At 39.1% G+C, this 15,876-nt stretch overlaps 1 protein-coding gene across 2 annotated transcripts in view; it reads right to left on the bottom strand.

The window, feature by feature from the left end:
* ENOPH1 (enolase-phosphatase 1) overlaps positions 1-15,876 on the bottom strand; it is a 39,970-nt gene that overhangs the window by 18,807 nt on the left and 5,287 nt on the right. For both annotated transcript variants that reach the window (XM_041758675.1, XM_041758678.1), the window contains exon 2: positions 2,586-2,687. In XM_041758675.1, the coding sequence (XP_041614609.1) occupies positions 2,586-2,687 (102 nt within the window). The remainder of the gene's footprint in view (positions 1-2,585; positions 2,688-15,876) is intronic.

Genomic DNA, 15,876 nt, shown 5'->3' with positions numbered 1-15,876 from the left:
CTCCAGACATGTCCTTTCACAGTAGATAGCAACAGTATGCGCCCTTGAATAGATAGCAATAGTATGCGTCCTTGAGCCACAAGCCTTCAACAAGGGTGAGACCTCGGTTGGAAGAGTCAACAGAGAGCCATTGCTCGATCCATTAACCCCTTCCTGGCACACGGCTCCCAACAGGAATTCAGCAAAGTGGCAGGATATAAAATCAATGCACAGAAATCAGTTGTGTTTCTATACACTAACAATGAGACAGGAGAAAGGGAAATTAAGAAAGTCAATCCCATTTACAATTGCACCCAAAACCGTAAGATACGTAGGAATAAGCCTAACCAAAGAGGCAAAGGATCTGTACTCATAAAACTACAAAACCCCTGAAAGAAATTGAGGAAGATACAAAGGAATAGAAAAATGTTCCATGCTCATTGGTTTGGAAGGACAATTATTGTTAAAATGTCTATGCTACCTAGAGCAATCTATACACTCAATGCAATCCTTATCAAAATAGCATAGACATTTTTCACAAGAATTGGAACAAATAATCCTAAAATTTTTATGGAACCAGAGAAGACCACTAAAAGCCAAGATTGTTGAAAAAGAAAACCAAAACTGGTGGCATCACAATTCCGGACTTCAAACTCTATTACAAAGCTGTAATCAAGACATCATGGTACTGGCACAAAAATAGATACATAGATCAATAGAACAGAACAGGAAACCCAGAAATGGACCCCCCGACTCTATGGTCAACTCATCTTTGACAAAGCAGGAAAGAATATCCAATGGAAAAAAGTCTCTCCAACAAATACTGCTGGGAAAACTGGACAGCTACATGCAGAAGAATGAAACTGGACCGTTTCCTCACACCATACACAAAAAAAAGACTCAAAATGGGAAGAAAGACCTAAACATGAGACAGGAATCCATCAAAATCCTAGAGGAGAACACAGGCCGCAACCTCTGTGACCTCGGCTGCATCAACTTCTTGCTAGGTATGTCTCCAAAGGCAACAGAAACAAAGGCAAAAATGAACTATTAGGACTTCATCAAGCTAAAAAGCTTTTTGTACAGAAACAGTCGACAAAACCAAAAAACCAACAGAATGGGAGAAGACATTTGCAAATGACGTATCAGATAGAGGGCTAATATCCAAGATCTATAAAGAACTTATCAAATTCAACACCAAAAGAACAAATAATCCAATCAAGAAATGGGCAGAAGACATGAATAGACATTTCTCCAAAAAAGACACAGAAATGGCCAACAGACACATAAAAAAATGCTGAATATCACTTAGCATCAGGGAAATACAAATCAAAAGTACAGTGAGTGGGGCACTTGGGTAGCTCAATGGTTGAGCGTCTGTCTTTGGCTCAGGTCATGATCCTTGGGTCCTAGGACCAAGTCCCACATCAAGCTCCCCACAAGGAGCCTGCTTCTCCCTCTGCCTATGTCTCTGCCTCTCTGTGTCTCTCATGAATAAATAAATAAAATCGTAAAAAAAAAAAAGTACCATGAGATACCACCTCAACCAATCAGAATGGTGAAAATCAACAAGTCAGGAAACGACAGATGTTGGCGAGGATACAGAGAAAGGGGAACCCTCATTCATGTTGTTGGGATTGCAAGCTGGTGTAGTCACTCTGGAAAACAGTATGGAGGTTTCTGAAAAAATTGAAAATGAGCTACCCTACAACTCAGCAATTGCACTACTGGGTATTTACCCCAAAGACACAAATGCAGTGATCCAAAGGGGCACCTGCACCCCAGTGTTTATAGCAGCAATGTGTACAAGAGCCAAATTAAGAGCCCAGATGTCCATCGATAGATTAATGGATAAAAAAGATGTGGTGTGTATACACACACACACACACACACACACACACACACACAGGAATACTACTCAGCCACCAAAAAACCAAAATCTTGCCATTAGCAACAACATGGATACAACTAGAGGATATTATGCTAAATGAAATAAGTCAATCAGAGAAAGACAATATGGTATCACTTATATGTGGAATTGAAACAAAATGGAGGCTCATGGGGGCAAAGAGGAAACATAAAACACAACGAAATCAGAGAGGGAGACAAACCATAAAAGACTCTTAATCATAGGAAACAGACTGAGGGTTGCTGGAGGAGAGGAAGGTAGAGGATGGGGTAACGGGGTGATGGACATTAAGGAGGGCACGTAATATAATGAGCACTGGGTGTTATATAAGACTGATGAATCACTGACCTCTACCTATGAAGCTGATAATACATTATATGTTAATTAATTGAATTTAAACAAAAATTTTTTTATTTTCTTTTTTTTTCAAGTTTTTATTTATTTCTTAAAAAAAAAAAAATTTATGCAATCAAAATGGCTCCAGGGAGAGGCAACTATAAAGACAGTAAACTGCCATGATCTTGTCGTTTAATGAAGTAGTGTGAATCCCTAAGCAGGTAAGTCGCTACCACTTCCACGTCCTGTGAATCCAGAATGCTTATTTTACAATATGTTTAGAGCACATTCTAAGTCTCTAGGCATCCTCAATTCTCAGACACAAGGGAATGTAGAAGCAATGGAAGAGAAATGGCCCAACCTGTTTCCTCAAAAGACTGACATCCTGCTGGCACTCCTCTTCTTCCCAGTGTGTCTGCAGATACTCTTTAACATTTTCTTTGATGTAAGGAAATAAAATGTCCTAGATAAACAAGTTAAAAAACAAAACAAACGATTAGCTTTAGTCATTTAAGTTCAACAATCTCATTTTTGCTAACTGGAGCAAGTAAGCCACTGAAAACTACATTGGGAATATGAAATATCTGCTGTGTATATATGAGTGAAACAGAATCAAAGGGCAATAAACAAATGAACTAGGTCAAGAGTCAGAAAACTATGGCTTGAGGACCAAAATCAATCTACCTCCTGCTTTTGTAAATGAAAGTTGTTTTTTTTTTTTTTAAAGTAAGCGCTACACCCAACGTGGTGCTTGAACTCACAACCCTGAGATCAAGAATCACATGCTCTACCGATTGAGTCAGCCAGGCATCCCTTATAAGTGAAGTTTTACTGGAAACAGCCACACTCACGTGGTTACAGCATCAGTGGCTACTTTTGGGCCACAATGGTAGAGTTGAATATTTGTAACCAAGACCACACGGTCCATAAGTCTATTTGTTTAGCCCTTTATAGAAAGAATCTAGACTCCTAAACTACGTTGCTAGACCACAGGTCCTTGAGGGCAGGGATCAAGTACACCTCGCTCATAGCTATATCGTTGATACACACAGTATTTGGCATAAGGACATGACTCAAATATCTGCAAGAGTGGTGTCCATGCACAACAAATGCTTTAAAAAAATTTAGCACCATGATTCTTTCTTGTTAATCAGACTACCTATAGAACACATATAAGACAGTGATGGGCAAGACAACTCAAAAATAAATTCCCTGTCAGTAATCCATACGTTGGCAAGGTAATTTCTTTTAGGTCAAAATTTTTATTTACTTACAATTGAGCATATGTACCTTTTCAGATCAAATGTTGCACACTCAATAATTATTTCAGTGTCCACTAGAGGGGTATGGAAAAGAGAATCAAAAAGAAAAAAATAAATCTGAGTCCCTTTTCTCAATAAGATTAGGAATCTAGTGGGGGGACAAGAAGATGGCAGGCAAATGAAGACTTGCGATGTGGTGCAATGGGTGAGACAAGCAGAGGAGGAGCAGAATGCTGTACAAACCTAGAGTGTGATGACTGCAACAGTCTTAGCAATAACCCATCTAAAAAAGCAGAAAATGAATACACTAGGAGTGTAGACTCCAAGTATACAACTCAGAGGTCTTATATTTTAAGGAAAACCATATAATCCAGTAGAGCTCAAGGAATCTGTGTATTTAAACTCATTCACTGGGATCCCTGGGTGGCGCAGCGGTTTAGCGCCTGCCTTTGGCCCAGGGCGTGATCCTGGAGACCCAGGATCGAATCCCACATCAGGCTCCCAGTGCATGGAGCCTGCTTCTCCCTCTGCCTGTGTCCTGCCTCTCTCTCTCTGTGTGTGACTATCATAAATAATAAATAAAAATTAAAAAAATAAATAAACTCATTCACTTATTTATTTATTCAAATATTACTGAATGCCCATTATAACTTCCAGTTACAAAATAAACAATTCACAGGGATATAAAGTACAGCAAGAGAATATAGTCAATAACACTAATAACTTTGTATGGTTATGGATAATTAAGCCTATTGTGATCATTTCCTAATGTATATAAATGTCCACCTGAGACTAATATAATAGCGTTTGTCAACTATATATCAACAACAAAAAAAGAACAATGAATGAATAAATAGTAGGACTGAAGCGTTTACCTCTCTTCATAATACATTATTCAAATTTCACCTGCCCTAGTAAAAATAAAGAAGTCATTCAATTTTGCTGGTTCTCATGCGGCATCCCAGTAAGTAATGGATCATTCCCCATATTCAATAGTATACAACAAGTAAACTGTTCGGCGTACTTGACAGAACAGTCTTGTTTAAGCTCAATAAAAACTCATTCCTGATCTCAAAGAAGGAAAATGAAGAGCTGAGATTGACAGCTTGCTTTTTCTCTAAGACATTCCTTTTCCATACTGATATACTTCTGCTTTTCTTTAAATACTTGGTTTTCTCATCCTGCCCTACATCGTGACCCTCCTTATCCTTCCTTTCATCTACTTACTCTGCCCCACTCATGTACTGTGGTAGGACGAAAGCTGCTCCCCCTGCCCCACTCAAGCATGCCCTCTGAGAGGATGGAGAAAAACTGAAGATTTTGTGCACACACAGCCAGTCCTCTCCTCAGCACATACCACAAACTCTAACACATGTGCACAAAAAGGAAAGTAGAAAAATGTTTATTGCAGTACTGGGTGTAACAAAAATCAATGGAAGCAACTTAAATCTTCATCAGCTAGAGAAGAGATAAACTCAGGTATATTCATTCATATTCTAAATCAATATATAGCAGTTAAAAATCAATGTACTGAAATTATAATAATAAACATGAATATAAACTCTAATATAAATAAACTAACAAAATGAGAGGTACTCAAGAATCTGCTATATCTAATATTTGATTTAAGATCTGAAACAAAATAATATAAAATCTAATTAGCTTTGTGGTGGGTTCATGGTCACTACATTAATCCTTTTTCTTCCTTATTTAAAACGTCTCACAATTAAAAAACAAGCCAACTTTGATCCCTCATCCTCTACCTGCTTCTTTCTCACTTGGTCATCCTCCTCCAATGTCCTATCTCCATTCCCCAACTCTCAACTGGAAACACTCCAGGGAGTGGGGGATGTTGGTTAGATTCAGGGCCTCCCAATAACTGAAAAGTTGAAATACTCAAAAGGTATAAAAACACAATGGGGCATCTGGGGTGGCTCAGTGGTTGAGCATCTGCCTTTGGCTCAAGTCGTGATCCCAGGGTCCTGGGATCGAGTTCCACATTGGGCTCCCCACAGGGAGCCTGCTTCTCCCTCTGCCTGTGTCTCTGCCCCCCTCTCTATGTCTCTCATGAAAAAATAAATACAATCTTAAAAAAATTTTTTTTAAAAAGAACCTTAAAAAAAAAAAATGCATGCAGTGCTACAGACTACCTTGTGCTTCACAAAGCCCAATTTCCCATATCCAGTTTTACTAGTCCCAAAAACAATTTATGAAGAGCCTGTGAATCCTGAGAGCCAAAGTCCTTAACCTCTGGGGGAGAAGAGATGAAGAGTACAGACTCTGGGCAGTATGCTAGACTGGGTCCTACCTTTTGCCTTTTATTGCTGTGTTCAAGTTAACTTCTCCAAGCCTCTGTTTTCACATCTGCTAAATGGGAATGATAGTACCAAGCATGGTCATTATAGCAATCAGAGATAGAAAGCACCTAGACCTTACCACTTACTATATTTTCCAGTACAAACAAACATTTAAACTGGGCAAGGATCACCTTTGACCCAAATTTACTAATAAATAATAGCAGAGAAGTTCCCAGAGGATAAATCACAAGGATAATCAACTCATACATTCAACTTTTACTGAGGACCTACTGAGTGCCAGACACCTCTGATAACTAAGTTATGAACACAGCCTCTCTCCTCAGAGGACTCACAGAAATAAAGGGTGCAAGGTTTTAAATAACTGTAAACTTTTAGGAAAAGCTTTAAAAGTTAGAGATTAAGGCAGCCCGGGTGGCTCAGTGGTTTAGCACCGCCTTCAGCCCAGGGCGTGATCCTGGAGACCCGGGACTGAGTCCCGTGTCAGGCTTCCTGCATGGAGCCTGCTACTCCCTCTGCCTGTGTCTCTGCCCCCTCTCTCTGTGTCTCGTGAAGAAATAAATACAAATAAAAGTTAGAGATTACTTCAGAATTCCTGATCATCCAATTTGCCCCTTTCCCCTAGACCTAAAACTACCGTCAGCACTGAGTAAACACACAAGCTTGGCAATGAAGGCAGAATTTAGTATAACATGTGGCATATCAAGACGACTTGGAACTGACATGATAGCAGACTTCAATTTTAGTGCAAAAGTGTTATTGCATCATATAAAAGTACATGGTGCAAATAACTAAATCATGAAGATTTTATCCTCTTCTTCCAACATACTTTTTGAGCAAATTTTTTATAAGATAAATAAAATGCCTTCAAGTTGCTTATTTTTTAAAGAACCAATAATTATATGAATTGTATGTGCTTTGATAATACCTAAGAATGCTCTAATAAAAACAGATTTTGTAAAGCTAATGTTTATCACCCAACCCTACCCATTGAACATTTTCAGGCTTTAAAAGTAATTCCAGAAAAAACTGTGATGACAAATGTTTTAGCTTCAGTCATAAGCCATCTATGGGTAATTCCAGAATATTATAGTATTAAAAAATGCTGCAATAAACCAAGGGGTCTATAAATGTGTGAAATACTTTGGTCCACCAAGCACCTAAGGCACTGATATGGTTAAGTAGTACACATAACAAAAGACCATAAAACTAAATAAGAGTATTCATGTTTCAGGAGACTATGGTTAAGGTCCACTAAATGCTAGAGGGGATTCTATGCAAACAGGAATTTTATTATTCCACGTAGCTCACTGGTAACTTTCTGAAAGAGCCCCGTTAAGGCTCCTGAAGGGCCACAACATTTCTGAACATCTAATTAAAGAAGGCACCTCATTAATGTTTAGAAGTCCAAATATGGATCTGCTCTATGGTCAAGTGATTGTTTCAATAAAAAGGTCATAGAATCAATAAGAATAAAATAGTTGCTGTAATGTTTACCCAAGTCTCCTTTGAGGAAAATGGATAATAAAAAGGCAATGGGTAATACATAGAGTACTGCTATTTAAAGAAACTATTTTAAAAGCCTTCCACTGAACCACTACAGCATAACAAATGATTTCAAGTATTTGAGAACTTTAAACTTTTTTATCCAGGGGTGCCTGCCTTATTTCAAATAAAAATGAAATAAAATATTTTTAAAAGTTAAAAATAAACAAATAAAACTTTTTCAGCCAGAAGATTAAACAACACAAAGGCAGTATTGATGGACTATTTTTCTATTAATCTCAGAAGTAAAAAGCAAAGGAAAATTAAGTGGCTTGATGGGTCTTAGAAACAAATCACATTCTCTAAATAAGAAATAAAACAGGTTAAAAAAAAAAAAGAAAGAAAACAGGTTACAAATATACTACATAAACCCATCCTAGGGAATATCTAATGCACAGAACAAAATCGAGGGGAACATGGCTATTTTTTCTTTCTTTCTCTCTTTTTTTTTTTTTTTTTTTTGAACATGGCTATTTACAAAGTTTCTCGCTGGGTCAGGAAATTACAAGGAAAAATCTTTTTTGCATGACTATTTTCTGCAATGACAGTATATAATCTTTGTAATTGAGGTATAACTGATATATATTAGTTTCAGGTGTACAACACAGTGATTTGTTATATGCATATAATATTGTGAAATGACCATAAGCCTAGTTAAACATCCATCACCACAAATTTTTTCTTGTGATGAGAACTTTTAAGATCTACTTTCTAAGCAACCTTCAAATATACAATAACAGTATCATTAACTACAGTCACCATGCTGAACATTACAAGCCAGGGCTTAATTATTTTATAATTGGAAGTTTGTACCCGCTTGAACACTTTGAATGATGGGAATTTGCTACTTCTTGGAGTGGTCCATGCCATCTGTCAGACACCTTCAGCAGTTGTGGTATTAAAATTGCTCCTTAAATATCCTTCCTGAAGACCATACTAGCAACTACCAGAAGTTTGGTGCTCTCATTGCTATATGGGGCCACAGAGGCTCTATCTTCAATGGGGCAAGTAGGGACGTAACCCTTCCCCTTGGAAAGCAGAAGCTTTTAGGAATGAACATTAGATTTCATCATCTACATTGAAATTGAATTAATAAGTGCATTGCCAGATAAGAAAAAATTATCTTCTAAATCCCATTAAGGAGATCAATTTAAGAAAGATAAACTATAATTAACTGCAATGAATCACATCACACAAGGAAAGGTTATCATTACAAGGGGCTAGTAGCTGGGATATGGTTTTAAAAAGAGGCACAGGGACACCTGGGTGGCTCAGCAGGTGAGCGTCTGCCTTTGGCTCAGGACGTGATCCCAGAGTTCTGGATGGAGTTCTGCATCGGGCTCCTGCATGGAGCCTGCTTCTCCTCCCTCTGCCTGTGTCTCTGCCTCTCTCTGTGTGTCTCTCATGAATAAATAAATAAAATCTTTAAAAATAATAACAATAAACAAATAAATAAAATAAATAAAATAAAATAAAATAAAATAAAATAAAATAAAATAAAATAAAATAGGGGGATCCCTGGGTGGCGCAGAGGTTTAGCACCTGCCTTTGGCCCAGGGCGCGATGCTGGAGACCCGGGATCGAATCCCACGTTGGGCTCCCAGTGCATGGAGCCTGCTTCTCCCTCTGCCTATGTGTCTGCCTCTCTCTCTCTCTATGTGACTATCATAAATAAATAAAAATTAAAATAATAATAATAATAATAAAAAAGAGGCACAGAGACAGATATCAGTATCTCTCGAGTTTCAGAGGAGGAAACCTGATTGCCCTAGAGTCCTAGCCCCTAAGCAGTGGAAGGAAAATAGAAGGAACTGACTTGGTTTTTTTTTTTTTTTTGTACCCCAGAAAGAGAGCAGGGAGAGAAGCTTAAGCAGGCTCCACGTCCAGCAGAGAGCCCAACGCAGGGCTCAATCTCATAACCCTGAGCCAAAACCAAGAGTCAGAGGATTAACTATTGAGTCACCCAGGCACCCTAACAATTACCTTTTTGAATCCACCTGCCATCCCTATGAGGTGACCCCTCTGAACACATGAAGAAGCTGAGGTCCAAAAAAGGTTTCACTGCTGGTATAGAAGTAAAGGCAGGATTCAAATCCAGGCTATCAAAACCCATGCCTAAGCCTATCCAACTCTGTGGATGGATGACTTCAGGGAGCACTTCTCACTGGGACCACCCAATTCCCTGGATCTGGTAGTCTCTACAGAAATTTCTTTAAAAAAAAAAAAAAAAAAGATTTTATTTATCCATGAGAGACAGATTGAGAGGCAGAGACACATGCAGAGGGAGAAGCAGGCTCCCTGCAGGGAGCCTGATGTAGAACTTGATCTCAGGACCCCGGGATCACAACCTTAGCCAAAGGCAGGTCCTTACCCGCTGAGCCATCCAGGCGCCCTTCTACAGAAATTTCTAATAAACCTTTGGTTTCTCAAATACATTTGTATTAAGAAAATGGGAAATTTGGGTTTATGGGGCAGTTCTGTAACATTTCTAATAAATAGTAGCAATGATACAAGCAGTTATAGTAAGAGTGGGAGTTAACTGCCAACATTTACTGAGCCTTTACTATTCCAAGCACCTTTATCTATATTCAATCTTTAGTGACTTCATCTAATCTCAAGATTTTAAATACTATCTATTGCTGATGATCCTCAAATCCATAGCTTTAGCATGGACCTTCTCCCTGAACTACCAAGCACTCTAAATTTATTCAATGAATTGATTAATGAATGGTCTAAAAGATCTCATTTCAAATCTCATAATAACCCTATGAAACAACTATTATTTCTTCCATTTTTTACACACACATATAAAGGTTAAATACAAACAGACCACAGTAACAATTTATCAATCGGTCTTTTTTTTCCTTTTTTTTGGTTTGAAGAGCCAGATCCCGGAGTTTCATCCTCCTGGCTACAGGGATCTAATGAGCTTAACTGAACCTACAATGACTTAGACAAGGCCCAGCCCAGGGGTCAGCCAGCCTCTTGGAGCATACCAAGTGAACTGCCCAACACTGGCCTGACCATGGCTCCTCTCCAAAGTCCCACCCAGGTCCCACTGCCGTGATTACCACTAGTTTCCAAATTATGAATCTTAGTGTCTCTTTACTCAGTGAAGGGTGTCAGCCCCACACTTTTTATACTTAAAGAACTTGTTAAAAGGTCACATAATGAATCATTGAAAAAAATAATCAAGTTAATGCAACCCTCATGTATACATCCTGAGGACAAAGAATCCTCCTTTTCTGTATTGAAGACTTCTATCTTTGAAAAGAAATTCTGAAATAGCAAGGATAGCAGAGGCTAGGAGAAACTTAATCTCAGCCATGCCCATTCTGGAATGCATCATACCAACATCACAAAGCATCGACTGAATGCCTTATGTGATTTTGAATTTCTAGGTTTTAGATTGTATTGGGTCCCAATCAATTCATATGTACAAAGTTTAGCTATATAACTGTAGGCCATTACCCTAATAACCTACCAGGCTTCCTATCTTATAAGGAAATTAAACAGTTGCTATTAAAATTTTAAAAAGGGGTGCCTGGGTGGTGCAGTTGGTTAAGTCTGCCTCCAGCCCAGGCCATGATCCCAGAACCCTAGAAATGAGCCCGCATCTGGCCCTCTACTCAGGGAGGGTTTGCTTCTCTCCTCTGCCCCCAGCCTCCACTCATGCATGCTCTCTCTCTCTCTCTCTCTCTCTCTCTAATATATAAATAAAGTATTTAAGGACAAAAATACAACACAAAACAAAGGCAGCATGTGCTGCAAATGCAAATGCAAATTCAAATGCAAATGCATGGCCCCGTAAAAATGTGAGGACTCTAAAATTCCTGCCTAAACAAAGTTCTTTAAGAGCAGAAGTCAAGTCTTACCTATGTATTCCCATGGCCTAGCACAATAAATATTTCTTAAGTTAATGAGTACATGGAACCAACCTGCACTTGGAGAGGAAAAAAGTATTACATTCCAAGCCGGAGGAACAGTAGTGGCATAAAAGAACATGACCTGAATAGGCATGTTTAGCTATAAGTGTAACAGGGACACCTGGGTGGCTCAGTGGTTGAGCGTCTGCCTTCGGCTCAAGGCATGATCTTGGGGTCCTGGGATCAAGTCCTACATTGGGCTCCCCACAGGGAGCCTGCTTCTCCATCTCCCTGTGTCTCCACCTCTCTCTCTCAGTGTCTCTCATGAATAAATAAAATCTTAAAAAAAAAAAAAAGTGTAACAGAATAGTGGGATAGGAAATTGGAAAACCCTGTTCAAAAAAAAAAAAAACCTGTTCACTGAAGTTCAGGAATTGAAACTTTATCTCTGAGCCAACAGAAAACCACAAAGGAATTCCATGATGCAAAGACAACTCATTTATATACCTGTCTTCCTTACCAGGTTCCATGAAGATGATGGCTGGGTCTTAAGGATTTTGGATCCCTAGCAGAGCCTGGCACATGACAGGTATTCAAATAAATGTGACAGAGGGAAGGAAAGATTATGCAAGTGCTGTGACACAAAATGATCTAGAATAAGAGACCAGAAATTCAGGTCAGTAGTGCTTTCCATCCACTTTTTTTTTTTTAAGATTTTATTTATTTATTCATGAGAGACACAGAGAGGCAGAGAGAGGCAGAGACATAGGCAGAGGAAGAAGCAGACTCCATGCAAGGAGCCCAATGCGGGACTCAATCCCAGGACTCCAGAATCACACCCTGAGCCAAAGGCAGATGCTCAACCACTGAGGCACCTAGGCATCCCTCCATCCATTTCTTGATATACTCAGACCCAGTACAGTGATTCTCCAAAGGCTCTTCCCTTTGCTTCTGGTTGAACCAACAAAAATCCTCTCGCATACCATTATGGGTATATCTCCCTTTGGGAAACAGTACTAAGCAATAGGGAAAGTTTGGAGGAATGTTAAACAAACCACCAACAGCTACTTTTCAAGAAAGTCCTGCCATTCCAATGCTTCCACAAATTATTTGAGATTAGACATGTTCTGGGTCCGGTTCTTACCATATGTTTGACTTGGGTCATAAGCAAAGGTGGAGGTAAAAAAAATGGTAAAAAAAATGTGAAGCAGGGATCCCTGGGTGGCGCAGCGGTTTGGCGCCTGCGTTTGGCCCAGGGCACGATCCTGGAGATCCGGGATCGAATCCCACGTCAGGCTCCCGGTGCATGGAGCCTGCTTCTCCCTCTGCCTGTGTCTCTGCCTCTCTCTCTCACTGTGTTCCTATCATAAATAAATAAATATAATAAAAAAATATTAAAAAAAAAAAATGTGAAGCAGGTGGGTTTCAGTAAAGTCACTTTTCCTTAGTGACTCTTCACAAGCACTTTCTGTATTAGTCTGGCACTTCTTGCATTACTCTCACTGTTTCTTTTATTTTTTTTTTAAGATTTTGTTTATTTATTCATGAGAAACACAGATAGGGAGGCAGAGACATTGGCAGAGGGAGAAGCAGGCTCGGATGTGGGACTCGATCCCAGGACCCCGGGATCACAACCTCAACCAAAGGCAAACACTCAACCACTGAGCCGCTCAGGTGCGCCTATAATCAGTTTCTTTGGAACTTTATAATTTTCAAAGTCTTTTGCATTCCACTTCATTCAGTCTTCATCGCAACCTTATAAGCACAACAGATCCTATTACCTCATCCTTGCAGGTGAAAAAGCCTTAAGTTCATAGAGTGAATGAAGACAGGGAATATGACTCAATTGCAGTTACTGGTGTCAATAATAAACAGCACAGACAGAGAGTTTCTAATTTTCTGTGCCTTGAGGGTTGTCTTTTAGTAGCTTCCTATTGAGGGCAGAATGGGCATCATATACCTCTCATGCTGAAAACATGAGAAGCAATAATACTTCAATGGATATTAAATAATTCAAATGGATGTTAAACTGAAGTTGGGATATACTATCAGACGACACAAGCTCTCTTCCCGGAAAGACCATAAAATTAACATAGCAGTTTTCATGAGAAAGAAATGTCAACTTCAACATTTCCCAATTATTATCCCCTAAAATATACTGCTGAAATATAAAAGAACATAAAAGAGTAAATTACAACCATTGTTAATCAAGAATACATTATCCATTTCTAAAAGTGTTTTAACATAAAATATATCTCAAAAAAATTTATTAAACACCAGGAAAAGTATACAAGCAGGATTACGTTTTTAAAGGGAATCAAGAGGGCACCTAGCAGGCTCAGTCTGTGGAGTGTGCGAATCTTGATCTTGGGGTTGAGTTCAAGTCCCACAATGCAGGCACCTGGGTGGCTCAGTGGGGTAAGCATCTGTCTTTGCTCAGGTCATGATCCTGGAGTCCCAGAATCAAGCCCCGCAACAGGTTCCCTGCTCAATGCAGAGCCAGCTTCTCCCTCTCCCTCTGTCCCTCTGCTCCCCACTCATGTTCTCTCTCTCACATAAATAAATAAATAATTTCTTCAGGCCTTATATTGGTTGTAGAGTCTGCTTAAAAATAATATCTTAGGGCAGCCCCGGTGGCGCAGCGGTTTAGCACTGCCTGCAGCCTGGGGTGTGATCCTGGAGACCCGGGATCGAGTCCCGCATCGGGCTTCCTGCGTGGAGCCTGCTTCTCCCTCCGCCTGTGTCTCTGCCTCTCTCTTCGCTCTCTCTGAGTGAATGAATAAATAAAATATTAAAAATAAAAAAAAAGAAAACAGAATTCTTTAGAAAAAATAACAATAATAATATCTTAAAAAACAGGCGCTTGGGCCTAGATGGCTCAGTCAAATGTCTAACTCTTGGTTTCAGCTCAGGTCATGATCTCATGGGTCTCGGGATAATAAAAAAAATATTTTAAATAAATAATCTTCAAAAATAAATACAATTAAAATATTTATCATTTTGATTTTCAATTAAATGGGTATCTGCTACTTCAAATAAATATTATTTATAGGATCAAGGATTTGTCTAATTCATATTTCCTAACATAAAGTTTAGTTTGAGGGACGCCTGGGTGGCTCAGCAATTGAGCGTCTGTCTTTGGCTCAGGGCATGATCCTGGAGTCCTGGGATCGAGTCCCACTTTCCGCTCCCTGCAAGGAGTCCGCCGCTTCTCCCTCTGCCTGTGTCTCTCATGAATAAATAAATAAAATCTTTAAAAAATAGTTTAGTTTGAGATCTTTTCTTCCCCTAGTCTAATTCAAAACCTTGCCAAATATTTCATTCTCTAAGGTAAAACTCCAGCCCCTAAACTTGTCTTTACCAACCTCCATACCAGCACAATCCTTAAACACCAACAACAATCTTAAAAAGGTCACATCTTAAATATTATAGATTTCATCTAACACCATTACTGATAAATTTCAAAACAAAAGTGGAGCCATCACAAATTTTCATTCCTATGTAGCCTAGAACCTATAAAGGCATCTATTAGAAATGTTTGTGCTATTCAAGTATGGTAAAGGGGAAATTTCTCCCACTCTCAGATATCCATATCCTAAACCCCAAAACCTATGAATGTTACATTATATGGCAAAGGCACTATAGAAATGATTAAATTAAGAATCAATGGGCAGTCTGGGTGGCTCAGCGGTTTAGCGCCACCTTCAGCCCAGGGCCTGATCCTGGGGACCCAGGATCGAGTCCCGTGTTGGGCTCCCTGCGTGGAGCCTGCTTCTCCCTCTGCCTGTGTCTCTGACTCTCTGTCGGTCTCCCATGAATAAATAAAATCTTTAAAAAAAAAAAAAAAAAAGAATCAAGACGGGAAGATTATCCTTGGATTATGCGGTTGGCCCTAATACAATCACAAGGATCCTTAAAGGCAAAAGGAAGTAGGAAAGTCAAAGTCAGAGAGTGAGAGACTGGTTCTAAAGATGGTATGAGGTTGGCTCTGAAGACAGAGGAAAAGCCCATGAACCAGGAAATGTGGGTAGCTTCTATAAACTAGGAAAGGCAGAAAAGTTTTTCTAGAATTTTCAGAAGGGACATAACCCAGCCAAAACCTTGATTTGAATTCCATGAGATCCATTTCAGAGTTGACCCTCCAGAAGTGTAACATGATAAATCTGTATTGTCTTAAACCACTAAGTCTGTGGTAATTTTGTTACAGCAACCATGAGAAACTAACACAACAGGTTTAGCAAGCATTTACCCAGGATTTACCTGCCCATTTACCAGGATACTATCCCAAAGGCTTATTACATAGGTCCCTACTGTACATACATATTCAATTAAATAAACATTTAAGTGTACTATCTAGTTAGTCCTGTAAGTACACATAACTCCTTGCTAACATTCTATTTGTCCTTTAAGAAAGGTGCTTTTGCTTTACACATCAGTTCTGAAAGACAATTTGCAAAAACTGGGAAGTAGCCACTTGCATAGTGCTTTGGTGTCTACTAGGCTTATTGTATTACTTTGCTCTCTTGTATACATCCTTACTGATCCATAACCAATTTGCTTAACTCTTTGAGAGATTGTGGTTCTGTTAATGATGACAGACCTTCTCTAATTCATCTATACTCTCTTGCTTGATCTATTTTATTTTATCAAGCCATTAGAAGAGA

This window comes from Vulpes lagopus, chromosome 6 (genome assembly GCF_018345385.1).
Source record: "Vulpes lagopus strain Blue_001 chromosome 6, ASM1834538v1, whole genome shotgun sequence".
In the NCBI taxonomy this organism is placed as follows: domain Eukaryota; kingdom Metazoa; phylum Chordata; class Mammalia; order Carnivora; family Canidae; genus Vulpes; species Vulpes lagopus.
Note: the sequence above shows the minus strand (reverse complement) of the source record. Positions and strands in the feature narration are given on the sequence as shown.